Source organism: Calonectris borealis, chromosome 13 (genome assembly GCF_964195595.1).
Source record: "Calonectris borealis chromosome 13, bCalBor7.hap1.2, whole genome shotgun sequence".
In the NCBI taxonomy this organism is placed as follows: domain Eukaryota; kingdom Metazoa; phylum Chordata; class Aves; order Procellariiformes; family Procellariidae; genus Calonectris; species Calonectris borealis.
In genome coordinates this window covers 12,155,148-12,183,144 of record NC_134324.1, presented here as the reverse complement: position 1 = coordinate 12,183,144, position 27,997 = coordinate 12,155,148, and the positions used below count along the sequence as shown (strand labels likewise).

General features: G+C 53.6%; 2 protein-coding genes across 2 annotated transcripts in view; both read left to right on the top strand.

Annotated features, from left to right (window-relative positions):
• Positions 1 to 27,997, top strand: part of LOC142087719 (thymosin beta-15A homolog) — a 463,475-nt gene that overhangs the window by 399,667 nt on the left and 35,811 nt on the right. The window lies entirely within an intron of this gene.
• Positions 3 to 27,899, top strand: FRMPD3 (FERM and PDZ domain containing 3). Its single transcript, XM_075161811.1, has 10 exons — positions 3 to 110; positions 650 to 781; positions 1,338 to 1,457; positions 1,603 to 1,739; positions 2,576 to 2,699; positions 3,411 to 3,500; positions 5,031 to 5,210; positions 16,456 to 16,600; positions 23,415 to 24,236; positions 25,036 to 27,899. The coding sequence occupies exons 1-10, from the start codon at positions 6 to 8 to the stop codon at positions 27,897 to 27,899; spliced, it is 4,719 nt and encodes a 1,572-aa protein (XP_075017912.1). The 5' UTR covers positions 3 to 5.

Genomic DNA, 27,997 nt, shown 5'->3' with positions numbered 1-27,997 from the left:
AGGACATGTTGAAGAAAGAAGCTCTCCTTCTCATTCCCAACGTGCTGAAGGTTTTCCTGGAGAACGGGCAGATCAAATCATTTACGTTCGATGGCCGAACCACCGTGAAGGTGGGCCCCTCCACTTCCCCCACGGCATCATGACGCTTCTCTCCTCCCTCCTGCCCGATTCATTTTTCCTTGTCTCCTGCTTCCTTTCACAAACACTGCAGTGGCGCTTGGCTGGCTGTGAACTGCCACCACATGATAGATAGCCCCTCCGCCTCCCCGGGCGACATGCTTTGCAGCTGGCAGGGATGGGTTTTTGCTGTCCTTCTCCCAGTCCTAACTTTTCTCCTTGCTGTGAGCCTGCCCTCCAGCCAGGATGGATGCTCCTGTGAGTCCCCCTGCCAGGGGCCAGCTCCCTGCAGCCCCCTTCCAAAACACCACAGTGTTACACAAGGTGCTGGGGGTCTGGCTACTGGTCACCTCCTGCTGCAAGGTCACTTCACCCAGCAGTGGCTGGGTACCACCCCACAGCCCCTCTCAGCACTGCAGGGCCTCATCCTGCACTGGCGTGTTCGCAGGTGCCAGGGAGGAGGGTGCTCTCAGTGGGGTGCCCTGGGAGGGAGCCAGTGCCTCGTACCCAAGGCTGTTCATGGCGTTTGCAGGATGTGATGGTGACGTTGCAGGACCGCCTGTCCCTGAGGCACATCGAGCACTTTGCCCTGGTCTTGGAGTATTCCAGCCCGGAGCAGAGCCACCGGTTCCTGCTGCTCCAGGACAAGCAGCCACTGGCCCATGTAAGCCGCTGGGTGCGGGAGGGCATTGGGACGGCCGTGGCCGGTGGCTGGGGCACAGAGAGACTCTTCTCCCACCAGTGTGGGGCTTGGCCGGGGTTGTGCCATGGGGTGGCGTAGCCTCTCCTTGCCTCTGGCATGGTCCTGTGGGCTCAGGGGTGCAAAGGGTGGCCAAAGAGGGAGATGATCAGTGTTTTACCCATCTCACCCTGACAGCACCATGGAGGTGCTCTGTGCTCCAGCGTGGGCAGCTGCAGACAGCATTCATGAACATTCTTGGCCTGCCTGGGAGAGCCAGAAAGCTGGCACTGCACAAGACCAGGGATGAAATGGGGATCGTGGAGGAAGCATTAGCCTTGGTGGCATAAACCCGTGCAGCACCAGGCAAAGCTGTCACACCAAGGAAGGCTGGGCTGTTCCCGGGATGAAAAGATCAGGTGGTGCATGGAGGAGAGAAATCAAGTTCCCTCCTCCCAGGGGAGAGGAGAGGGGGTGTCCTGCCCTGCAGGTAAATATATGTGGCTCCTGGGCTCACTGCTCCCCTCTGCTCCTGACATAGGTTGTGCAGAGGACACACTACCATGGCATGAGATGCCTCTTCCGTGTGAGTTTCTTCCCCAAGGACCCAGTGGAGCTGCTGCGCCAGGATCCTGCAGCATTCGAGTACCTGTACATCCAGGTAGGGGACTCGCCCCTAGGAACTGGGAGCTGATGGTGCTCGTGGCCCACGCATCTGCCCAGGCTGGGCCCTATGGAGGCATTCCTCAGGTGGCGGGTGCCCTGTCCCCGTGGCTGTCTGAGAACACCTCTCCTCCCTCCTGCAGAGCCGCAACGATGTGATCAGAGAGCGCTTCGGCACAGACCCCAAGCCAGAGATGCTACTGGGGCTAGCTGCCCTCCACATCTACATCACTGTCTCAGCCACCCGCCCCAGCCAGAAGGTGTCCCTCAAGAACGTGGAGTGAGTCCTCCTCCCTCTCCCCAAACTGCCGCACAGCCCTTCTCTGTGTCCCCTCCCTGTGCTCCTGCTCACAGCCCCTGCGTAACTGGGGTGCTCCCAGCAATGTTTTGGGGTGCTGAGCATGAGATGCCCTGGGAGCCCCCCTGGAGCTGGCCGGTGGCTCACAGGCTTGGCAGCAGTGACACACAGCCCCCGGTCCCACCACGGGGCCATGTAAGACCCCCACATGCTGACATCCAGCCACGGACAGCAGCCTTGCCAGGGCTGGCAGGGACATTTGCTGCGAGCCCAGGATCATTTCCATGGGAACCCGGGCTGATTTTCCGCCTGGCATCCAAGGCAAGGAGAAGGCTGTGGCTGCGTAATCTCAGCTCGTTACCAAGCCATGCAGCCCTGGCTCAGCCCTCCTGTGGCTCCTGGTGGTCTTAAATCCATATGGAGTTCGTCTGTGCCGGCTGGCCTTGCCCAGTGTGCACAGGGAGGAAGGGGGGAGATGGCACCCCGGGAGGCCCCAAAAGAGGTTTGGGGATGTGCCCTGCATCCCTTAACCTTACATGAAGGTGAGTGGGAGCTGGGCTTGGCTGCAGAGCCTGGCACCGCTGCGTTCCCCAGCCCGGTGCTGGTGGCTGTGACACCAGCCAGGGGTCCCATCCCCTCGGGGACCCAGGCTGGGGGCTGCCGCTGCTCCGGCTGTGACATCAAGGAAATGCTGGTGCGGCTCCGGCTCCCTTTGATGGCAAGAGGATGCTCTCGGGCAGCATCCCTGGTTTCTGGCCCTCTCTGCCCATCAGTGGGGTCTCTGGCCTGGCGGCTCAGGCAGGCTTCCCTCCCCGCAGGAAGGAGTGGGGCCTGGAGCCCTTCCTGCCCCCCTCGCTCCTGCAGCTCATCAAAGAGAAGAGCCTCCGGAAATCCCTCTCGCAGCAGCTCAAAGCCCACCAGAACCAGCCTGGCGGCACCAAGGTGAGCCCAACCCGCACGGCCACGGCTCAGGGGTGGTGGGGCGGCAGCGTGCCCTCCACCCCAGCCATCCTGTTGTCCCCGGCTGCTCGGGGACTGGTGTTATTCCTGCTTAAGTCCCCTTGGATGGGAGATAAATCCCGGGGTGACAGCCAAGCAGCCACTCTCTCTCCTGAATCCATTTCCGAGAGCTGATCTGGATTTCGGGGACTGCAACGAGGATCAGTGGGGTGAGATCAGCCAAGAGCCACCTCTCAGCTTGGCCAAAGCGGCACACATCAATTAAGCCTGTGTTTATCATTATCTCTGCTTCTGGGCTTGGAAAGCTCTGGAGGAGGCTGCTGAGCCACTGCCTCAGTCCCTGCAGCCGTCAGAGCTCCACGGGGGGGGGTTATATATCCCCCAGGAGATTTATACGTGTCTGGGGGGATTATATATCCCTCAGGGCGGGGTTATACATCAAGCATCTGGGCTCCTCCCCGACTGTGCCTCTGCTCTGAGTTATCTCCCAGCATCTGGCCAGGACAGCAGGGGAGCACAGACCCCCTCCACCCCATGTCAAGCCCCGAGGCTCACTGCCAGCACAGCCCATGCCCCGAGATGCCCGCCAACGTGCTGCACACCCCTGCTTGGGAGCTCCCGAGTTTTCACCAGCCTCTTGCATTTCTTCCCCCATGTGCTGGTGGTGATCACCTGTGTGATGTGTTTTGTCAGGTCTCCACGGCCCAGGCGAAGCTGCAGTACCTGAGGATCCTGAACGAGCTGCCCACCTTTGCTGGGGTCCTCTTCAACACAGTGGGACTGGTACGGTAATTCAGATGGGCTAGGAGGTTCTTGGCACTGGTCCTGAGTGTGCGCTAGAGGGGAGAGCCAGGGGAGATGTGGCTCCCACAGAAATTACTTCCCTTGGTCTCTTGCTCTGCCCTGCTGGGGTCCAAACCCATCCAGAAAAGCCTTCAGAACCTCTGCTGACAGTAGGTCAGATCTTCAGCTCTGCAGGGTTAGGGTCAGCTCTGTTTTTGCTAGCCTTTTGGGCAACAAGATGACCTGCTTAATGAAGTCAGAGTAGTTTCAGACACGTGCTTATAGCTCGATCCTGCCCTGGCAGCATCCTGCCATCTGTCTCAGAGGAGGGCCACCCTTGGCAAAGGCCACAGCATTCCTTGCTTGTCCATGCAGGGAATAGCCTGGCTGGCCTTACTGACTCCATCAGCAGTGGTCCAGCCCGACCGCTGCTTGGCAGCTCTCAGGAAGCTGCCACCGCCATGGCCCACTCCTCTCTCATCTCCATCAGAGGCATCTCCACTCCTCACCCAAGCCACCTCACTTTTTCCATGGCAGGAGGAAAACCACCAAGCCAAACAGGAGAACGGTGGACCCTCTAGGGCTCCCCACTGTCTGGCTCACCTCTCCATCCCTCTCGCTCCACCCCCCATCCAGGGGTCTCCATGGAAATGTCACCTCTCTGCCATCCTTGCCTTTACCCCCTGGTAAAGGTCTCAGCACTTCCCTGGCTTCCCTTGCTTTGCCTCCTGGGTTCCATCTCTTGCAGCCTTTGATCTGCTCTGCTTCCTCCACACCTCAGAGCTCCTCACTTCGCAGCTCAAAGGGCTGCCTGTAGGAAATCGGTGAAGGCAGAACCACATGGTGTCTGGTCAGTGCTGTGGCTGAGCGCTCGGAGCCGGCCTCCGACACTGACTGGGTGTGCAGCGTTGGGCAACTCACCTCTGGTGTGGGTGCCCTGCCTTTTTTCTCATCACACAAAAACAACGACTCTGAGCCAGCCTAGGAGTTGAACGATGTGTAAGTGGTAAAAAGTGTTCCCTTATTCTCTTCTGCACTGGTCTGCCCAGCTCCTTTTCACCTCCAGGTCTGTCTTGAAGCATCCTTCCTGGGCAGACACGAACAAGAAAGATCTCTATTTTCAGTCAAGGCTGTAGTCTTTCTTCTTTTCTAAAATGCATTCACTCCCTCCTCTGCTTCTTTCTCTCGGAGGCAATGTCAGATCAGGCAGATTTGTAACATGCTCTCACTTTTCTGTAGTGACACCAGCAGGCCTGAATATTTCATGTGGACAGTCAGTTCAGTGCTTTATTTTTAAATAGCCTTGGCATCCTGCACACAGTTCCCAGCTCTGCAGGGAGGCTCAGGGAGGGGGGGTTCACGGCACCAGCTTCACCTGCTGCTCTGCAAAAGCCATCCGGGACCCATCCGAGCTGCCGACATCGAGGCTTGGCTCCACAGAGAGAGCCAGGTGCAGCCCATGCAGCCCCAGGGTGCATTTATTCACCCCTGTCCGTCTGTCTCTCTTTCTCCATGTGCTCGTGCTACCAGGATGAGAAGCAGCCAGCCACCACGCTTCTGGTGGGACCCCGGCATGGCATCAGCCACGTCATTGACCTGAAGACCAACCTCACCACGGTGCTGTCGGAGTTTAGCAAGGTCAGCAAGATCCAGCTGTTCAGGGAGAACCAGGGGGTGGCCCGGGTGGAGACGAGCATCCTGGATGCCAAGGTAGGCATGGGTGCCGCGGAGGCAGGCACCGGGGAGAGGGGCTAATGCAGAGGCTGTGGTTGGGGGTTCGGTGCTCGCCTTTGAGGGGGTTCAGGACACAAGTGCATGTTGGAGCATCTGCTTGGAGATTTCTAGGGACTCAAAAGCCCCTTTCACATTGCAGTCACAGGGCGTGTGGTCTGCGGCATCTCCCCTGCCTGTCTGGCTCCTTGTGCCGTAGAGGCAGGGACTGACACTGAGGGTGCGCGGTGCAGGCGTGGTGGCATTCTGGCCGTGACCCAAACACCTACCCAATGGTTCGAGCAGGGTCCTTGGGACAGATGGGGGTGACACAGGCCAGGCAGGTAGCAGGGCTCTTTGGAGGCAGGACAGCACCTTGCCTCTGCTCAGGGCTGGGGAGGAGCGGGCCATGGCCATACTTGGGCTGGTATGCAGGTACTGGAGGGGACTGGTGGGGTTTCATGCGTTAGCAGTGCTTGTGGAACTTGACAAGCCATGCAGGATTGTTGAATGAACTGGAAATGATGGGATGGGGGATGTCAGGCTCAGAGTGCAAGAAGAAATCGCTGGGCCGCCCTGGGCATGGGTGTCCCTGGCTCCAGTAAGCCACCCCCCAGGTATCTTGCCAGCTGCCTCTGTTATCCTCCCCTTCAGCCCACGGAGCAGTCTTTCCACTCCTCAGCGTACATGCCCTCCTGGGCCATGTGCATTATCATCCTGCCATCCCCTGCTAGTTGTTGCATGGTGCACTGCTGGTTCTGGTAGTCGATCCCCATGGTTTGGCCCCGCCACCCCTCCTCACCCCTCGCAGTCTCCTGTCTCTCCTGGCTCCCAAACCCTTCAGAGGGACTGTCAGCAATACAGTAAGAGCTTTACTGACTTCTTTGGTGTCTAGTCCAGCAGCAACAAGATCCTAAGGAGATCTTCCATTGGCCTCTGCTCAGGTTTTTAATAAGATAGGACATGTCTCCGGCAGACTCGCAGGCAGGTAGCCGTGTGCCTGCTCCAGGGCATCCTCGGTTTCACTGCCTCCCCGTGCCCAGCATTTCCCTGCCCCGTGGGGAAGGACAGAGCTAAGAGGCAGCGATCTGACAGATAAATGCCAAGCCTCATCCTCTCCTCTCCTCCCACCTTGAATTCAACAGGACAGAGTTAGGATAGAGTTTGGGCTAAATTAGACAGGAGCAGTGCTTGGCAGAGGCTGTTTCATGCCATGACATCTGGCACAGTGGAGCTGTGACCACTGTGGGGCATGGAGATGCTGCTGCACAGCAGACGGTGTATCTGCACAAGCCCTCTGAGCCTTTGGCTGTAGGTCAGTTTTGCTGCCCTCACATTCATCCTTTTCCCCCCCAAGGCTGATGAAGCTGAGCTGCTTTGCTGGCTGCCTCTGTGTTTCTCGTCTCCTGCGAGGTCTCTAAGCCTCACCCCTCTCTGCAGCCCTTTCCTTGCACTCGCTATTTCAGCCATAGCCTCCCAGATGTAATCATGGTGGCTTTGTTTAAGATTCTCCTGCTGCCTCCTCTCCTGGTGGATTTTAGCACCTCCTCCCACCAGGCTCATTAATTCCTCCAAGTCTGTTTTCCTGCTGCTGCTGTGCCTGGTCCAGTAGCTCTGCTGAACTGCAGTAACACCCCAGTAGCCTCTGCCAGAGCCACGCTCATCTTCATCCCCTCTGTTTTGGCTGTCCCCTCTAACAGCCTCATCGGTGAAGCCCTTTTTTTGCATTTGTAATTCAGTGGGTATTTGGTCAACTGTAATATCTGTAATATTCCCTCTTCTGCATGCCACTGAGGTCAGTCGTTGCCCAGGTGAAGTCCTGGTGTCCTGCTGGGCCTGTCCCTACCTTCAAAACTCTCAAACCTCCCCTCCCTGCAGCCTGGGCAGGTGGAAGCCCTCCCTGTCCAGCCCCTCCGGCTGCCTGGGCTGTGCAGGAGCCCCAGGTCTCCTCCTTACTGCTTACAGAGCAGGTATCACCAAGGGATATCATCTGCACTATGAGTAACCCTTCTGGTTCCTCCTGGTGCCTATGCCCCTTGGATATGTGTGTATAAATCATGATATTAATACATTAATAATAGACTGGTCGTGAGCCCATGATTGACTGCTTGTGGCTCACTGCGAGCGCTCGGAGCATGGCCTGTTCCCGCAGTCACATAGCTTGATGGCCGTCTTGCTGGCTGTGAGTACTGTGCAGGAAGATGTGCAGCATTAGCTCCTCTCCACGCGGTGCTGCTCAGCCCCAGGAGTGCATCAAGCTCACGGTGGGGTGCACGGGCCCCTCTGGTGCCGCTGTCTCCTCCCTTGCATGGGAGAGGGCAGTCATCGTCCCCAGCACAGTCCGGTGCGCAGCTGAGACTGGCCGCAGGAGCGGCAGATGTGCTGGAGGCTGAGGTGATGCTGACGTCCATCTGCTATAAATTAGGTGGCAATTCCCACTCGACTTCTCCACAGATCCTGCAGTGCCGCTCCCCTCAGCCATGCTCTGCAGCAGTAATTAACTCCATAACACCACCGGCCCTTTCCTGCTGTAGGAGTAGACGTTCTCCCGTATCCCCTCTATCCAGCCTCCCAATTGCTGGAGAAAAGGCAGCTCACATACAACTTCCCGCAAGCACGTACGCATGCATGGCGCCTATCTCCCTGAGAAATTCCAGGCAGCTGCCTACAGCCACTGAAAGCCCCTCTGCCTGCCTGGAGTGGAGCAAGCATCCCATTTGTGAATCTCAGCAGGCTCAACAGCACCCTGCCAGTGCAGAGGCTGCTGTTATCTGTCTTCATTTAACTGTTATCCAAAGGGCTGCATTTTAAAGCCAGAATGTCTGCTCCAAAATGAGGCATATGCTAATCCTATGCAGGACAGCGATGGATGAGACGGGCTAAGAAAAGCAGGCAAAAAGATCATTACCTCGCAGTCTTAATCTGCTTTCTGCAATTATTCTATTGCACTGAATGTGTTGCTGGCTAAAGCCCTGGGTTGCAAATAAATCTGTTTCCGCCATTTCCTCCAGCTGTAAACCATTAGAGGGTTGTGCTCGAAATAGTGTCCTGACTGCTCTGGGGCCCTGCACTCAAATCCGTATTGCCCCTGGAAGCCTGTTGGATTGCAGAGCAGGTGGGGGTGACCCACTGGGGCCGTGGCACTGTGATGCCTGGCGCTGCGTTGCAGGATGCTGGTGCTGGGGCCGCTCCGGTGCGTTCCCCAGGTAACGGCAGGGATGCGGGCAAGCCAGCCTGGATCGGTGGGGTGGCAGCGGCCTGTTGCAGCTGCTCGCTGGGTTACTGTGGAAACGGCAGATGTTCAGTGACAGTTAAGGGATTTGTGCGGAAAGGCCATTTTGAATTTCTAAGTGCCAGGTTTATTGATGTTGTGTAGTTGATCCTAAGGGTTAAAAAAAGGGGTCAGGTCATGGACCAGCCATCAGCCGGCAAGTCTGCACACCCCGGACCACACCAGCCAGCACCGCCCAAATGTCCTTATCCGCTGCTTGCCTGCAACCACAGCCCAGATGTACCTGCCGGGAAGGAGCTGGGGAAGATTTTCAGGTAACAAGCAGGCTTGAGGAGATTGTAAACCGTTTGTATTTAGTTCAGGAGGAAAAGAAACAGTGTTTGTCTTATAAATTATTCACTGGGTAGTTAATTGGTTTGTTTTGGAGCTTTTCCATCCTGGGCTTCAGTTTCTGTATAAAACAGCACATGTGGGATACAAACCCAGGGCTAGTGCCTCTGCTTTGCTTTCTTTAGCTGTTTGCCACTGTAAGGGTGGCAAGGGGGGAGCAAATGCTGGCAGGACCCCTCATAGAAGAGCTGCGCAACCTCAGGACAGAGGAACAAAAGCCTGCAGGCTTCTGCTACTGGAAGCAGGAAGGATTTTTATTCTCTGCAATGTCCGAGGAAGCTGCTGGGAGGAGAGGAGCAGGTTTCTCCTCAACAGCCATGGAGGGAGCAGGGCAGGTTTCCTTGGAAATGCTGACAAAGTTCACAGCACGCGGCTGGGGGTAAGACGGTGCTTCCCCAGCTGTGCTGCAGCGGTGCGAGTGTTTTGCAGGATAACGTGGTCATTCCCACCTGGCAAAGTCCCCTCTCTGCTGGGGCCATCACTTATCCGCTCTTCCTCCTGCACTCCGGACTTGCTGGTGTTTGAGCATTGATTCTGGATCTCATAGATTCGCTGGGGACAGGATGGTGGCACATGCATTAAATGCAGCTTGTCTTGGTGGTCTGGGGGCCCTGCAGGCCTGCATCTCCCGGGGGCTTCCCCCTCCAGCTGCCCGGCAGTGCTGGGACTAGCATTTGAGAGCGGCCAATGCTTCTGAGCCAGCTCAAATTTGGACTTCCAGGCATGCATCTCCCTTCCTCCCCAGAGCAGGACTGCAAAGTCCTCTTCTACCTCCCAGCATCCCGGGAAGGGCAGTGTCAGCATCTCCTGCCTGGCATCCGGGCAAGCCCGGCAGCACTGATGGGGTGCAGAGGAGGCAGAGGGGCTGCTGCTCCCAACGCTCACCCAAGCTCCCCGGTGCAGGAGGCATGGGGAGAGCTGCTCAGCTCCGTGGGCACATCGGAGCCAGCTCCTGATGTCCAGCCAGGTAGCTCCACCAGATCGCACCCCTGGTTGTGCGGCTCTGCAGCTCCTGCAGAAGCAAAGGTTTTGTTCTTACTGAAATGCCTTTCAAATGGAGCATTTCTCCTTTCTGATTTACACAGGTACACGCCTCTGGGCTTTTTATTACTAACAGTCTTGACATTGGCAAAAAAGTTGCCAAAACCCTCTAAATGGAAATGAAAGAGGAATGCTTGTGAGGCAGCCGGATCACCTGAGCCCGGACAAGCATCTGCAGTTTAACAGAGGAGCTGTCCCAGGCTCTGCTTCATCCCCGCGCCGGGCTGCGGGGCAGGAGCCCACGGCGGCTGGTTGCTCGCCAAGCACAATTCAATCAAAGGAATCGGGGTAATTGACTTCATGTCTCCCAGCAGGGCCTGCAGCCAGCCGGCGCTTTAGCTGAGAGGAAAACAAAGGAATAATTAATTCAGAAAGGTCCCTGGCTGCTGCTGTGCCTGGAATCTGGCTATTGATGTCGGTGTCCCAGGGGCCCCGGCATGCTTCCAGCCTGCCATGGAAATAAAAAGCTGCTGTGCACAGCCGGGGTGCAGGCTTCTCCTCTTCCCCTGGAAGAAGCCAAGTCCTGCCCACCGGCCGCCCCTCTCTCTCAATGGCAATGGGATGGTGACCCCTCTGCCTCCGAGCCTTCCCCGCCAGAGCCTGCAGCAGCGGGTGCCGGTGGGGCCGCAGCCGGCCCCGAGCCCAGTGGTGCTTCCCCCAGCCAAGTGTGGCAGGGACGCACTGGGCGTGCCGAGGCCGATGCCGTACGTGCGTTTGCCAAATTGTAGTCTAAAAATGGTGGGGAGCCCCACCAAACTGACGAGGGCAGATAAGGCCATCATTACTCCCACTCGTGCAAGCAATGACTGAAGCCCATCGGATTTCTCCTACATGAAGAACGAGGCTTTGCAGTGATGATGGACCTAAAGGCTCTGGTTCCCTAAGCTGAATTCATCTTTATTTGCATTAAGCCATTCTGAAACACTGTCATCTCGTGGGAAAGAGGGAGGGATTGAGATTTCCTTTGGTTCAGTACCTGGGGTGGGAGGCGTGGATGCAGCTTCCCTCCTCGCAGAGCTTTTCTAGTGGGATGTAAAGCAAAGCACATACCAGCGTGTGGTGCCAGCCCCGGCACCACCCATAGCACTGCCCGCGGGCACCCAGGACAGGAGCCAGCCAGAAACACAAGAGTCAGACAACATGTGGAGAGGATGAGTTTCCAAGCCTGCAAAGCCAAATTTGATTTGTTTATTTAAAAAAAAAATAAGAAAAAAAGGAAAAAAACCAAACAAGCAGACCTCAGGCATCCAGTGCTGTGGGCATGAGCGCAGCCTGGTGGTGCTGCAACCTTGGGAGTGCTGAGAACTTGCTTCAACAAATAGGAAACGTAGAGGATGCCAAAAGTACCACCAGGCTCTGGTTATTAGAAATCCCACAGGGAAGAGCATGAGCCCTTTGAGTGGCCAGGCGGGGAGATGAAAGCCGGCCAGGGTGGCAGCTGCAGCATGATGGGAAGGTGTAGGCTGGACCTGCACCTTCCCCGGGACACAGCAGCACCATCAAAGTAGAGAAGGAGAAACCTACAAGTTTGCAGTCTATAGAGGTACCTCTCCATCCGCTGTGACGTTTTGTGGGACCATGCAGGGAACAGGGAGGGTTCACCTGGCAGAGGTGGCGGCTGCTCAAACCCTAAGGAAGGAGACGCTGCTGCAAAAACCTGAAGGTCTGCTGCTAACAAAGGCAGGAGGTTTATTGATTAACAAATGGGAAATAATGGTCCTAATCACAAGCAGCCTGATATTGATAGAGCTGAGTTAATAATGCTTAAAGGGAGGGAAGGAAAGGTCAATGTACAAGTGAAAAATTGACTGCTGTCTCGTTAGGCCCTGATGCCTATATTATTAAATATAAACTTGGCAGTGTACCTCAAGTAAACCAAGGAACATAAATTATGTAAATTCATCTCCCATCTTTCTACTGCACTACATTAAAGGAAGCAGGCTAAGACCCAAAGTACATGATAAAGGGGGGAGATTAAAAGGAAATGCACATAAGCTGAAGGGTTACAGCATGCATAGATCGGGTCATAAATTAATTTAAATATGAGGACTGTTAAGATCCTCTAGCATAACCCTGGCCATAAAATTTCCTCCAGACGTTCTTCTATGAAACCTTCACCTTTGTCTGAACAAGAGAATATCCTCCAGAAGGATATCGAGGTTTGATTTGAAGGCAGGGCATAATAGAAAAAGCACTATATCCTTAATAAGCTAATGGAAAACTCATCTCTCATATCCAGTGTAAATGTTTTTTTTTTTTTACTTTCCAGAAAGCCTAGTTGCCAAGCAGGAAACTTTAAGTGAAAAAATGTCCTTTTCTCATTAGGACTAGAAAATCTAGAAAACCTAGAAAACCAGCGTGAGTAAAAGATCAGTAGTTTCAGGCTGGTATTATGCATTTAGATGTAGAAAGAGCATTCTCTTTTAAATTTGCTTCTTTTCATGTTGGCATATTACAGGTCAGAGATGAACCTTTACCTGTGCAACCCACTGGGAATCTGATGTTTGGCATTTTTAGAGCAGTAGGATTATCCCAGTAAGTTTGCTTCTGTGTAAAACCAGCTTTCATCCTGAAGGTGCTGCTACCCTGACAAAAATCAGACAGGCATTTCTGCTCTGGCGTCCCAAGGAAGCAGAGCCCTTGGGCCACCGAGGTATGAGCCTCTGCTGCTGTTGCAGCGAGAACGTGCCAGTGAGGAGGACGAAAAGGATGGGCTGGTTGGCATGGGACACGCCATCAGTGCATGGCGGGATGATAACCAGAGGGTTATCCTAGTTAATAACTTGTTCCCCATCAGTGATTACACCATCTCCTGATTAACAGCTGGGAAAGAGGTACTGCATTTTGTAGCCAATTCCAAAAAAATCAGTGTCGAGGGGACAGGGAGCAGGTCTTAGAGGAACGACACCAGTTTTGCTCCTGCTGCATCCTTTCCCTGCCTTCCGGGTGCTCACAGAAGTCTCTCCTCTCTACCACACCACCGGGTTTAGAAAACTTACGAAGATTCATGCTCCTTCAGGTTGCTGCCTTTTTGTCAGGTCTGGTTGAGATTGAGCAGTGAGTTAAAAAAATTGCAGTGGGAGGCAGGGATGTTGCATGAGCCCCAGCCGCTTGAGGACCAGGCCAATACTGACCACAGGCACGAGCCCTCACTGCTCCTTGCAGGATGTTTCCAAAGGAAAAGAGGTCAATCCCGTTCGCCGCAAGACATGGGTATCGCAAGGAAGCCCAAAGCACAGACTACAGTCCTGTGTTGTTGTTACTTAGAGCAGCTCCCTGCAAAGCTGCCTTGAATTTACCATCTAAAAAACCCTTAGCAACATTAGTTGGAAATTTTTCATGCAACTGTTCAGAAAGTCAATGTTTGCTCAGCTCGCCTGTGCCTCGCTGTCTCCATGAGACCTCATTTGCCTTGCTTGCGTGGAACAGGGTGACCAAGATTGCCGATGTCTAAAAATAACACCTCCGTTAGCTGCCATCCCTGACACCTCCTCTTTGTAGCCTGATTTCCCAAGGAAACAAGGCTGCTGCGATCGTGTGGCCTCTTTGCCTCTTGACCCCACAAATCACTTTCAGATCTGTTAGCCACTTTCAGGGAGATGTGGCAGCAGGGTGGAAGTCTCGAAGGCAGCTGAGCTGCTACAATCTCGGCAAAATTACCTAGGTAGGTAATCTAGGAAGAGAGGAATTCAGTCTTGTAACCCCACGTGAGAAAGGGTTACAGCCAGACCTCTGCCAGTGAGCAGCAGAGAAGCCACTGAGGCCAGGGGAGACACACTGCCCGACTGCAGCAGCTTTGCTCACATTCGATATCTTTTTAAATAACCAATAATCCATCAGCAGGACACAGAGCCCCTACAGCGGGGCGTCCCAGGCCACGGGGAGCTCGCTAGAGCGCTGCCAGCAGCACGGGTAGATGGCTTCAAGCTGCCCCTGAAGTGATTTAATCCCTAATAACAATATTTGAACACTTGACAATTGGAGAACTCTCACGCTGCTTACTTGCCAGGATGTGAGAGTAATCGTTTCTAAGACCCTTCGCTAAGTTGTAATGCTAATCAGTATTAAGATTCCTCTTTTTCAGAGCAGAGTGCTACAATTAACCCCAGCATGCCACGCACCGATTGCTGGAAGCCGGTCTGGAGGCTGGGCTTGCTCAGAGACCTGGCAGGAGCTCGCAGCATCTTGGTGCATTGAGTGTTTTATTTGTAGGCAAGAAACACCAGTCGGGTTTGGTTGTGTCCCAGTCCTGTCTCCCTTCAGGAGGACTGATCCAGGGGCTGCTTCTTGCCAGCAAGAACCTACAGTCCCATCTCTGGATGGGTGGGAGCATCCTGAAGCAGAGGTATCTGAGCAAAGACGGAAATAGGGCTGGGTCTCAGAGGTACTGCTACCCAGCTAGGATACTGGGACTGTACCGCAGGCTGAACGGCTGACAGGGAGGCAATGAAGGCCCATGACTCTGTGCCACTCAGCCTTCATGTCCCCAAGAGCTAGCTGTGAATCTCTGGTGTGTGACTTCCACATGGTGGAAATTATCCCCCTAGTTTTCCTTTTGAAAGGGAATTCTCAACCCACCTTGGCCTCTTCATTTAACCTCCCAGTAGTGGATACTCATCAGCCATTGCCTCCCTCCCCTTGGTGTTTGCTTCCTTTCTTGTTGCTAGCACTCAAACCCTTGCTGCTGCATAACAGAGGGGGGAAAATGCACAAATGTCTCTTTATTCAACAGATGGCTTGAAAAACCCAAGAAGGCTTAGCCCTATGTAGAAGGCACTTCTTTTAAGGATGCTTCATATGGCAGAACTGGAACACATGGTTTCCTTTCATCACTTATGTCAAGACTGGAGCTGGGCTAAGAGGTGTCACCCCCCTTCACCACTGCATGCCTGCCTCCTTCAAGCTATGTGAAGAATCTCTTCTCTCCATTCTTTCTATCTTGATACTTTCCCTTTGATCTGTGTCATCTCAGGTTTATTTTCCATGACGCAGAAAGAGCCTTGTCAAGCGGACAGGGGTAGAGCCTCTCAGCAGAGCGCGTTCGCTTTTCAGGTTATTTCTCTTCCACGTCAGGTTATTTCTTTTCCTTTCTCTTCCTGCACAGCAGCCAAGGAGGGGACTTCTATACCCTGGCCCTACGAGGAATCAGCCAGGGGCTGGCGTGGCTTGGGGGTCACACGTGGCTCTGCCCAGAGCTGATGGCTTCACACCCAGGTTTATGGCATTATATGGTCCAGAGCGTGATGTGCTGTAAGGCCAGGTCTTTCTTTGCCAGAGTTGGCTTGGTGGCTTAAAAAAGCAAGTGTTGAGCAGAGCACAGAACTGACCAGTGGGTACCAGAACCTCCTGTGGTTATAAAACAAGAAAACCAAAATAGCTTTAATGCTTTTCACACTGCGTAGGCTTAAGTGGTTTTTAAAACGGGCTTGGTTTGCCCTGGATGTGGTAAACGAGTTCTTCTGAGTCTTGGAGGGCTGTCAGTGTGCAAGAGATCGAGCACAGCAGGACGGGCAACCCAAGCCACGAGTAGCTAAACAACCCCCAGTTGCCTCAGATAAGCCCTGTATCTGAGTACAAAGGTCCTTTAGGTAGGGGTGCTTTGTGAAGGGGTAGATGAGGGCTGGAGCTGCGACGCAATAACTTTATTGAAGGCACCATCAATTTCTTTTCCATCTCACGGGCCCACCTTGAGCGGTGCTGGGGCCTCAGACCGAGCGTGGACCGCTCAACCGACCTGTGCTGGCACAGGCTGCTCTGCCCAGCCGGATCCCAGCAGTGCATGGGACCTCACCGGGCGGGTAAGAGTGGATCCCACCCCAAAAGCTTTCCCGGCTAGCTAACCTTCTCCTTGGGACAAGCCGTGAGTCAGGGAGTTGCGGTGTCTGCCGCTAGATTGTGCAGTAAGGTTATATGTGGCACACAGATCGTGTCTGATTTTTTCTTCTCGTTAAAGCAAAGACCTTTTTTAGCGTGCAAATAAATGCTCTCCTAAAAGAGAAGACACCATCTGCTCCTAAGCACAAATTTAATTTTCTGAAGAGTTAGATTTAAATAAGATCCACAGTTGGTGGCTGGGGGAGCCTGTAGTGGGTTTTTGCCCCTTCTGCATCTTGCTGGAAGCTAGATGTCTTAGTTTATGGGAGGGCAACGTGATGCCTGCAATGAAACAGGGGTTCTGGCCCCTGGAGGCTCCACAAACTCCCTGAGCTCCCCAGGGCCTGATGGTTAAAGTGGTGCTTGCAGGTAGGCTTAGAGCATTGACATGCAGACAAACAATCAGGAGCCAGTTGCATGGGGGTCCTGCCATGCACAGGCTGTGCCCTGCGGGGCTCCACCTCCTTCATCGTCCTTAGGGGAGTCAGCAAGCAGGAATTACAGCTGCAGCGAGGTGCTTTCTTGTGCATAGTGATTTGTTGGGTGATCTGGAGCAAGGACATGCACCTGGCTGTTTTTTCCTGTGTGGGTGCTAAAAGTGCCAGCCAGCTCACCAGTGCAGGGCCCTGGCTCAACCCCTTTGGAGCACTGGTCCCATGTCAGCTGAGCAGCGTGGCCCTCATGCGCTTTGCCTCTCTTGCCTTCCAGCCGCTGGTATTGCTGATGGAGTGGCCTGAAGCCACCAACTTCGCCTGCTTGATCGCAGGCTACTGCCGTCTCCTGGTGGACTCCAAGAAGATGATATTCTCTAGGGCCCCCAGCCAGCCGCCCCCGCCTCAGATTATCAAGGCAGGTACGTTTCAGCCTCTGCTTTCTGTGCGAGCCCCTTCCCCAGCTCCCCGTCCTCCTCCTCCCTCCTCTCAGGGCTCTGCAGCATTAGAAAGGAGAAGGGTTTTTCTGGCATCTCCCCTCTGCTCCCATTCCCCCTGCAGAACCAGCAGACCCCCTTTTAACCAGAAAACAAGGAGCAGGGAGACAAGTCCTCGTTTTGGATAAGCTCTGACTTGTGGTGTCAGCTTGGGCCCTAAACACTCACTGCAAGTGTTCTTCTGGCAGCTCCTAAAGCAGATCCAGGAGATGCTGTTTGAAAAGACCTGTAATGCTGCCAGCTAAATGCTGGGTCCTTGCAAAACAGCCTGTGCATTGCCGCAAGGATGCAGCACACGTTCCTTGGCTGGCATCCCGGCTCCGGAGACCAACGTGAGTGTATGCACTCAGCCAGGGACTTGTGCTCCTGCTGCCTTTGGACGCTGCTGTCTTCATCAGTGGGGGTCTGGGCTGCACGGGCAGCTCTGGAAGCACGGCTGCTCTGCTGATTTCCTAAATCAGGAAGGAAACTTTGGTGTCCCAGCTTTTCAGGTGCCCAGCGTGATGCAGGGAGCAGAGGGCTGCTCTGGGCACAGGAGGAGACCAGAACAGCTAAAGACAGGTTCTGTCCCACCAGGCACCAATGCTCTGTTCGTTGAGGATGGATGTGAGTCAGGTGTGAGTCACTCTCAAAATGATTGACGATTCTCAAGAGTGATTTCAAACAAGAGCCAACCATCAGCTACATGCTGTTGTTCCATGCAGGTGTTCACATTGAATGTTTTGTATAGGGAAATACAAAATACAGAATCAGTGGCTGGAGATGGGCAAAATACCAACCCAGCTGACTCTGGAAGGTTGTCCCCAGACCTCCCGAGTGACTGCAGCTCCAGAGACTGTGACAAGTCTTCAGTTTAGCTGGCAGAGTGTCAAAACTGCCTCCTCAAGATGGGACTAGCTGGGGGAGGTGGGAGGAGTGCCGAGAGCTAGCAGGGTCCTTGGGAAAGGACTCGGTGCCTCTGAGGTTTGAGGAAGGTGCCCAGACACGGACTTAGCACATGTAGGAGGACACACTCACAAGAGGCATCAGGAAAGCATCTGCAGCAACCTCAGTGAATCCAGGGAAAGACCTGGCTGGTGATGTTGATGTAAGTATACACGCATGGTCTCCTTTCGTTTCTTCACCTGTGCCTCTTATTGACAGCTGTAACTGTGCTCTCTGCTCTGGGTGCCCTACAGAAACACATTTAGTCACATTTTGCTATGAGCGGAGGGTGTTTCCAACATAACTAGCTATCATCAGAGTGGTCCTTCCCTGGGTCCCTGAGGTGGGCTACAGGGACATATGGGGCACATGCTGTGGGGAGCCAGAGGAATGCAGTAGGAAGTGGATAGCATCCCAGAACATCCCCAAGGACTCGGAGGGAGGCTGGCAGTGCCCACAGTTACTGGTCACTCAGGGAATGTCTCAGCACATGCGAGTGGTGCTTTTTCACATTCTAATAACAGTGATAATAGCCATGATCTTTCCTCGGGGAGATTTTGCTTCGTGGGCATGGCCCAAACCTATGCCAAAAGGGGAGTAGATCTTGCCCTTCTCTTAACAGTCTCAAGAAACCAATGTCACTCTGCAGGGGGCTGGAGTGAGTGTGAGGGGAAGTCATGGTGTGGGTAGGACAGCAATGGAGCAATGGATCCATGGTCTTCATACCAAAGAGCTAGCCCCTCTCTGGATGGCCTGGTCTATCACCAGGGGTGCAATGCAAACCTCTCTGACCAGTGGAGTGGAACAGTTTCCCTGCAGACCCAGTACACTCAGCCCAGCCGCTAAGGCATCCTTCAGAAGGAGTGAATTTAGTGTGTATTGAGAAAACAAAGTCTGCTCACGGTTCTGGTCTCACTACAGCTGCAGGCTGAGCTGTCAGGAGCTAGGCAGATCACAGGGAGCAGGGACTGCTGATCATTAGCACGTGTCTGCAGGAACAGTAAGAAAGCCCCACTGGGGTGAATCAAGTTAGCCCAGGCTTTGACTTTCCAGGCTGCAGGCAGACTGTGCCAGAATCTTAGATGTAAAATCAAGCCCTGGCCCGTGCTTTTTGCCTAGAAGAGGAGCACATCCGTCTTCCCTGAGGCCCATTAAAACCTCCTGCTGAACTGCAGACATTTTTAGAAATGCACGCTCTGTCCGGATGCTGTCAGTTAGATCCATCTCTCCACATTTCCCTGCGGAGCTGTATGCCAGACCCTTGCCCTCCGCAGGAAGGGTTGTGCCGTGCTGGAGCTGCGCAGGCGATTCGCCTCCCTGCCCCTTCCTTTCCCCATTCCCATCAGCAACCGTCGTCAGCCAAGCAGCTCCATGCCCTTGGTTGCTCTCTCAGCTCTTCATCAGGACCTTCTCTCCCAGAGCATCCAGCAGCTGGATTAGGGTTTTGGCCCCATTCAGCAACAGGCCCTGGCTCGGTATGGGCAGCCAGCAAGGCTGTCCAAGCAGGGCAGGGTGCTAGCATGACCCATCAGAGGCGTCTGGCTTTGGGAAAGCCTCTGTTTTGGGCCATGCCGCCCCACCACAGCCCACCCCTGAACACACTTCCCCAGCTGCAGCAGCCTTGTGTTCACTCACACAGCTGTCATTTCTGAGTGCCGTATGTCCATAAATGAGAGAGATATTGTTTTGATTGGGATTTTAGCATTGCAGGTGATGAACAGTATAATACAAACATGTGTTTGGGGAGACAAATTGTCCAATTTGTTGAGCTAATGAATTTAATTAGGATTTATTTGATTTAATTTATACTTGGTAAGATGGAGCCTGCATCCCCCTGGCCGTTCTCAGCTCAGCTGCACAATTCAACCTGTAATGCAGGCAGATGTTCCTCCTGACGGCTGGACCACTGGCCAGAAGTTGAAGGAATATTTCAGCCACTTGCTTCGCACAAGGGAGCAAGGGGAGGCCGTCACAGGGAAATGCTTAACAGCAAGAGCAGAGGGCTCTTTCGGAGCTAGCCTGATCTGATAGCTGTCAGCCAGACAAAAACAGCGCATGGATTGTGGGCAGCGAGGGACAAGGGACTGGTGGGGAGTGTCTGTCACAAAGTCAGCCAAGCTACGTTGGATGTCTCCCTGAAAGGCAATATTGCACCACGTTTAGCAGTCTCCTGAGGAAAACGTTATGCAAAAATGGTGACAACAATTCCTTCTTGCCGTATAACACGTGAACTGGCAGACTGAGGCTGAAGGTCCTAGTCCATGCATGCAGCCAGGCTGCTCCCATTGCCCTCTGAATATAGCTGATGGCTCGGTGATGCGGCACCCACATCCCCGTGTCTAAGTGCCCGCTGTGCTGGCCAGCCTCCTCTGGTTCTACCCAGCTCTGCCTCCCAGCAAGCTACTGGGATCTTGCTTCCTCTCCCTGCTGCTGTCACGCAGCACAGAAACAAGACATTTTCCCAGATAGCTGACATGGATGGAATCCAGCCCAGAGCAGTAAGACAGCTGAGACATTTAGGAAACAGACCTGTCGGGAAAGGTTAAAGGGATTTGCTGCAGTTAGTCTAGAAAAGAGATGGGTGGGGAGATGGAGAGGGAGGAACAGGACAATATTTCTGAAGTCTAAAGGTTGTTTGTAAAAGGGCACTGATCAGTTGTGCTGCTGGTCCATGGTGTCATTGATCTAATTCCTTGCAAAAAAAACAGCTTTAGGGTCAATACTTTCTTATCGTAAATGTCATAATATTTAACTTTAGAAAAATTATATGATTAAACTCTATAGCATATCATCATTTTGGAGACAATGGAGCAAACCACACGAGGAGGTGGCCTGCTCCATCAGTGTGTCACAGGGCTTTTGCTGGCTGGAGTTCAAATGCTTCTAAATCCCATCCAGCCACCCTCTAGGCTTTTCTCTATCACTATACCCCAGCCACACCTAAGGGCCTCACTAGAACACTTTCAACAGCTCTTTGTTAATGAGAATCCAGATTTTAATGATTTAGGAAAAAAGGGCATGTCAGCTTGTTCGATACCATGCAGGCTTTTTTGAGCTGGCCATGTTCACCATGTAAATCTCTGTATGTTCCTCTCCCTTCTGCCTCTTCCAGGTCTTCCCTTCTCTCCTTATTGCAGGGAGGGGTTGATGTCTCAGAGCCAGAAGGTCCCTTGTCTTCAGTGTCAGCAGTCCCCTCCTGCTCTTGGTGGCAACATGCGTGGTATCCCTCAGGGCTTAACCCTTTCCTCTAGAGAGACCCACGCGCTCAGGTGGGGAGGCCAAGGCAAGTGTGGCGCACACAAAGCCGCCCATGGGAATGTGCTCCCCTCCATCACACACACGTTTATGAAGGTTGCTTTAGTTACGGTTTTCCTGCTTCAGAAGTGGGGTAGAGACAAGCTGATCACCTGAAGTCCCTTCCAGCCCATGATCTGTTCGAGGACCTAAGCAATAGGACCCCCTGTGAAACTGCCCTCAGGCATAAGGGAGCAGAATAGAGCTGGCAGATCTTTAAGGATGCTTTCCATAGAGTGCAAGAGCTCTCGTTACCCATGTGTAAGAAATCAGGAAAGGAAGGCAAGAGACCAGCATGGATGAGTCAAGACCTGCTGGTCAAACTAAAGGGCAAGAAGGAAGTGCACAGGCAGTCGAAGCAGAGACGGGTATCCTGGGAGCAGTATAGGAACATTGCCCCGCTGTGTAGGGATGGGGAAGGAAAGCTAAGGTGCAGCTGGAGCTGAACTTGGCAAGGGACACAAAGAATAATAAGAAGGACTTCTATAGGTATGTCAGCCAGAAAAGGAAACTCAAAGAAAGCTTACCCCACCCTGATGAACACGACTGGCAAACTGGTAACAACAGATGAAGAGAAGGCTGGGGTACTCAACAACTTTTTTGCCTCAGTCTTCACTTGGCAACCTCTCTTCCCACACCTCTCGAGTGGATGGACCGCAAGGCAGGGACTGGGGGAGCAGTCCTTCTCGCTGTAAGAGAAGATCAGGTTCATGACCACCTGAGACTTATGAACATACATAAGTCCATGGGACCTGACGAGATGCATCCCAGAGTCCTGAGGGAATTGGCTGATGTAGTTGCCAAGCCACTCTCCATGATATTTGAAAAGTCATGGCAGTCAGGTGAAGTCCCCGGTGACTGGAAAAAGAGAAACATTGGACCCATTTCTAAAAACGGTAGAAAGGAGGATCCTGGGAACTATCGACCTGTCAGCCTCACCTCTGTGCCGGGGAAGATCATGGAACAGATCTTCCTAGAAGCTATGTTAAGGCACATGGAGGACAGGGAGGTGATTCGAGACAGCCAAGGGCAAGTCTTGCCTGCCCAACCTAGTGGCCTTCTATGAGGAGTGACTATATCAGTGGGCAAGGAAAGAGCTACTGATGTCATCTATCTGGACCTCTGTAAGGCCTTTGACACAGTCCCCCACAACATCCTTCTCTCTAAATAGCAGAGATAAGGATTCGATGGATGGGCTGTTCGGTGGATAAGGAATTGGTTGGATGGTCGCATCCAGAGGATAGTGGTCAACTGGCTCAATGTCCAGATGGAGATCAGTGATGAATGGTGTCCCTCAGGGGTCCATATTGGGACCAGTACTGTTTAATATCTTCATCAATGACATAGACAGTGGGATCGAGTGCAACCTCAGCAAGTTTGCAGACGACCCCAAGCTGAGTGGTGTGGTTGACACGCTTGAGGGATGGGATGCCATCCAGAGGGACCTGGACAAGCTCGAGAAGTGGGCCCGTATGAACCTCATGAGGTTCAACAAGGCCAAGTGCAAGGTTCTGCGCCTGGTCGGGACAACCCCCGGTATCAATACAGGCTGGGGGATGAAGGGATTGAGAGCAGCCCTGTGGAGAGGGACTTGGGGGTACTGGTGGATGAAAAGCTGGACATGAGCCGACAATGTGCACTCACAGCCCAGAAAGCCAAACATATCCTGGGCTGCATAAAGAGAAGCGTGGCCAGCAGGTCGAGGGAGGTGATTCTGCCCCTCTACTCTGCTCTGGTGAGACCCCACCTGCAGTACTGCGTTCAGCTCTGGAGTCCTCAGTACAAGAAAGACATGGACCTGGTGGAGCGGGTCCAGAGAAAGGCCACGAAAATGATCAGAGGGCTGGAACACCTCTCCTAGGAGGACAGGCTGAGAGAGTTGGGGGTTTTAGCCTGATGAAGAGCAGGCTCCGGGGAGACCTTATTGCGGCCTTTCAATACTTAAAGGGGGCTTATAAGAAAGATGGGGACAGACTTTTTAATAGGGCCTATACCAATAGAACAAGGGGTAATGGTTTTAAACTAAAAGAGGGTAGATTTAGACTAGATATAAGGAAGAAATTTTTTACAATGAGGGGGGTGAAACACTAGAACAGGTTGCCCAGGGAGGTTGCAGATGCCCCATCCCTGGAAACATTCACGGTCAGGTTGGACAGGGCTCTGAGGAACCTGATCTAGTTGAAGATGTCCCTGCTCATTGCAGGAGGGTTGGACCAGATGACCTTTAAAGGTGCCTTCCAAACCAAACCATTCTATGATTCTATGATCTGCATGTGCAGGACATTTCTTCCTGCACTCATTAGTGGCAGATAGGCCCAGTGTATTGCAGAAGATGGTTTTTCAAAAGACCAGCCAGGTGGCCTGGCTGTGCCGCAGGGAACACGCGTGTCCCACTGCAGTCCAGCACGCTGAAGGCAGAGAGCACATGGATGCCTCTCTAGGATGAGCAGGAGCTTCCCCATGCTGTTTTCCCTTCCTCCGGGGTGCTGCTGTTAATGTGCCTGTTGTGGTTTTGGTTTAGATTACATCAATGCACACAACCTCCACCGGCCTGCCACGGCGGAGCACACAGGAAAGAAAGAGAGCGGGTTGGTGGGCAGCTCTGCCACCGGTGCCGGAGCAGCTGGGGCTCCAGCCACCAGGGCTTCGGACTCGGAGCTCATCAGCTTTTGCTACTTGCACATGCGAGAGCAGAGGAAGGAAAGAGAGAGCAGGACAGATATCAATGAAAACCTGATTTTTTTTGAGGAAACTCGTCCCAGGACCAAATCCGACCCCACTTCCAAAAGCTCTGGCCAAGGCTACCACGGGGCAGCTAACGAGTACGACGTGGATGGCCTTGACCAAGACAGGCAGGCAAGCAGGGCCAGGGCACACACCATAGACACCCACCTGCGGAGCGACACCTCGCACTTCTACTGCGAGTCCTGCCAAGCCAAAATCAAGAGCCGGCTGGCCTCATGCAAGGGGGGCAAGCCCGGCAGCACCCGGGACAATATGGTGGACTTGATGTCACTTCCCCCTCCCGGGAGCGATGAGGAAGAAGACGAGACGACGTCCCTGCTCCCCGCCATCGCCGCTCCCCCTCCCGGCTTCCGAGACAACAGCTCGGACGAGGATGACCCCAAGCGCCGGGCAGCTGCCCAGAGCCAGGAGCAGGGCCGGCACCTCTGTGGCATCCTCTACGACGAGATCCCTGTCACGCTGATAGACAACGTGCAACCGCGGACGGTCCGAGACCATGCCCAAGAACTGGACGATGCCCTGGTGTCCACCCTGCAGGCGCTGGAAGCCCTGGCTGCTTCAGAGGATTGTCCGCATCCCCCACCACAGCAGACAACAGGTATTTCAGTGGCTGTGACTTTCTTTCCCTATAGCCTTTCTTTCCTATGGTACATCCTTCCCTTTAGTCTCCTTCTCCCATCCTATATGTAATTGTGGAGCTGCTTCTAGTAAAAACTAAGTTGTGGCAACAGGCTCTAGCAGGAGCAGCCAAGCTGCTGCTCAGAAGATTTCTAAGAAGGTGAGGTGGGACTCCTCTCCCTGACAGTGGCTGAAGGAGTCTCTTGGTTATCCCATATCTGCCACAATGCTGAGGTGAGACACTAACAAACCAGTACTGTGAGCATGAGTGTCTCCCTGCTCTGACCCCACTCAGCTGGTACCTTCAGCCTGTGGTTTTCGCAGGTTCCCACACAGATTTTGCAGTGTGTGAGCCCTTCGCAGGGCAAACCTGCTGTCAGATGGGTGTCTCTGGGACCAGCTTGCTGGCAGTGCAGTCCTTTGTCCCCCTCCCCGCCTTGGTTGCCCTACTCACTATGGCAGAGTAGCTGTTACCCAATTTTCCTTCTTGCTCCAGACAAGTCCCTGTATCTCTGCTATCACCAACACCGGAAAGCTTCCCAAGTCTTCTTCCTGGGCCAAGAGTTCTTGCTGAATTGAGCTAGCAAGCCCGCTCAGGGCTGACAAGTGATCTCTCTTAAAAGCATTCACTCTTAGTTGCGGGAAGTCACCAAAGTTTCTCCGATGGGATGGTGTGTCCTGCATTCCTGGGACCCTCCTGCTGCATAGAGTTCCCCTCTCCTCCACGTAGCAGTGTGGCTTAAGTGTTGTCATGTGGTTTTGTTTGTGTCCCTCCTTAGGTCTTATTGTCCTGGCTGCCATCACTCCTGAGTCATCCTTGGATTCTGGCCATGAAACCAACTCTTCAGAGCTAACTGATGTCTCGGAGATGGTCTCTGCTATGAAGCAGCATCAGAATGCAGCCTACTTCCTTGCTCAACACATCAACAAAGAAAACCTCCTGGCCAGAAAGGACTTGCCTTTCCGAATCCAGAGCTGTGCTGCCCAGGCTGTTCTCACCTCACCCTATCCCCTCAGCCGCCAGGAGCCGAGCCCTTCATTGAAGCCAGCTTTCTCTCACCAAAGCCCCAACTTTACCAATTGCAAGAGCAAACAGGAGCAGCACCATGCTGAGCGGAGCTACACCTTGGCTGTCCAGCCGGTGCTGACCCCTCAGCTTAATGAGCAAAACAGGGGGGCTCCAGTGCCAGGCTCTGAATGCAAAGGTGCAGGCCACACAAAAGCTGCCTTTGAGGTATCTCTGCATGCCACAGCAGCCCCGAACAGGGAGCAGGCACAGGATCTACAAGAGAAAATGCCCAAAGAGGTCCAGCCGAGCTCCAAGCTCCTCCTGGATCAAAAAAGTGGTGTAACTCCAGCCATCATTTCAGCTGCTCTGCAGCAAGTGGCAAATGCAAAAGGCTCAGCTCCCCAAGTGGTAGCAGCCTCAAAAGAAGACAAGAACATGAATGGCACCAGCAGCTGTGCATCAGCCAGCAGCAAGCCTTTGAAACTTAATGGAGGTCCACAAACTGCAGAGACATCATGCAACTGTCAGCAGCAGCAGCAACTCTCTCCACAGCAGCACTGTGAAGTTTCTCCAAGTCCTAAAGAAGCTCATGGCAGTAAGGCTGAAGCTTTCCATCTCGCCTCAGCAGGTGAGGAAATGATGCCTGGTAAGACTTTTACCTCTAAAAGCTACCAGCAAAAAGTGAGTAGGGATGCTCCAGGAAAAGCCACAAGTGGAGAGCCAGGTCAGAAGGCAGGTGGTGAAGCCACGGGCCTCATCTTTCAGAAACACATAGCTCCTTCAAACCAAGGACAGAAAACGCAACAGGAAAGTTCAGCGAAAAGCTTGAAAGCTGAGAGTAGCAATCTGCACTCTCCATCACCTGGTAGCACTTTCAGGAGCACCAGTGAGGAACCCAAAGGGCCAATCCAGCTGGTGCCCAGATCCGAGAGCCTGCAGATCAGCACTGTGCCTTCCAAAAAAGTAGAAAAAGTCCTGGAGGTGACCCAACAAGATGCTGATGTCCCAGCTAAACCCAAAGCTCCAAAAGCTCCCTTCAGGTTGAGGAACCTATTCTCTGCAACATTTCCGACCCGGCTGAAGAAGGAGACGGACGAGCGGCAGGCCCAGCTGCAGAAGGTGAAGCAGTATGAGCTGGAATTCCTGGAAGAGCTGCTCAAGCCAAAGAGCAAAGGTGACCTCCCACCACAGGAGTATCTGCACCCTCCTGCCCCTGGGCGCTGCAGCTGCCAGCTAAGGAGCAGTCCTGTGCAAAAAGTCCCAGGGATGTCCAGGGAGCAAAGGCGCAGCTGCGACTGCAAGCGGATTTGCAGAGGGGTGAGGCCACCCCCTAACCAGTTGGTGATGCCAGAACTGGAGAGGCGAGGGAGAGATAAAGTCACCGACGACCAGAAGCAGGCAGAAGCCATTAGGTTGACAAGCATGAGCAGCCCTTCCAAAGGCAAGCGGATACGATCCACAAGTTTAGAGTCCAGAGACTACCGGTCAGATCCAGAGAACAGCGTGTCCTGTTTAACAACGTGCACTTCCCGGGGGGAGTGCATGGGTGCTCCACACTACAGGAAGCTCTTGCGTCGCTACAGTGTCAGTGAAATAGATAAGACTGATAGGACATCCTTGTCCTCTGACATCTACCAGAACATCTATACAACCAAGCAGAAAGGCCCCCAGAAGGAGCCTGAGCCCAGCATCCTTTGTCCTGTTCTGAAGAGCAAAATCCAGGAAGCCTCTGGAGTGGCTGACCCCTCCTATGTCCAGATAGCCCAGGAGAAAAAGAACCAGAAGGGTTCAGCAGTGTTCTCTGTCCAGGAGGAGATGTATCCAAATCCTGCTGAACTGCGGGATGAAGATGTGGAGGATGAGAAGTGCTGCTCCATCCGGTACTGCTTCTACTACAGGAAATGCGATGTTGCAGATGATGGGAGTGAGAAGGATGAGCTGTCCTATTCCATCCCCATGCAGATACTCCCGGGAATGAAGCTGGACAATCAGATGGTCCCAGTCATGAGCAGGACTCTTCAGGTCCTAGATGCAACAGCCTGCAGCAGTCCCAATGACAGTCAGACCCAGGAAATAGATTTAAGGACCTCCAGTTTTGAGGGGAGCTTGGCAAAGATCAACACCCTTCGAGGCCATGCCTACAGCTTTCCCAATGGGTTTCTGCAAGTGCAGCTGGACACCAATGAGCTCCTGACGATCCTGAGGCAGTGTGTGGTGAGTCCTGACGTCCGGGACTGCAAACCCTACATCTCCCAGCTGGCTGAGTACAAGCAAGAGCTCGCCCTCAAGTTTAAAGAGTTTCGGGCGTCCTGCCGCCGCGTGGCAGCCGTCGACAAGAGTCCTACCCACATGCTCTCCGCCATCACAAGCAGCTTCCAGGTGCTAAGCAGCCTCATCGAGACATTTGTGAGGCTGGTGTACATCGTGCGCTCAGAGTCCCAGCGCCAAGAGCTGCTAACGAAGGTGGAGGAAGTGGTGAGAAACTACACCTTCCTCCTAAAGGCTGCGGAGGAGTCCACGGCCAGAACGCTGAGCCACCAGCAGACGGTGGAGCAGCTCGCCCGCCAATCAGCCACGGTTGCCACTGTCATGAGCACGCTCACACGCTCCCTAAAGACATTGATCAATAAGTAAGCCAGCTATGAAAACCAACAAGCCAGTGTGTGCTGGGCCATATGCTAGTGGTTCTCAAATTGCATAAGTCTGATGAGGATGCATGTCTACAGGCCCAC

Coding starts and splice junctions, on each gene's coding strand:
- FRMPD3 (XM_075161811.1), top strand. CDS start 6: ATGTTGAAGAAAGAAGCTCTCCTTCTCATTCCCAACGTGCTGAAGGTT. Junction 5,211..16,455: donor CGAGCATCCTGGATGCCAAG/GTAGGCATGGGT, acceptor CTTGCCTTCCAG/CCGCTGGTATTGCTGATGGA. Junction 16,601..23,414: donor GCCTCAGATTATCAAGGCAG/GTACGTTTCAGC, acceptor GTTTTGGTTTAG/ATTACATCAATGCACACAAC.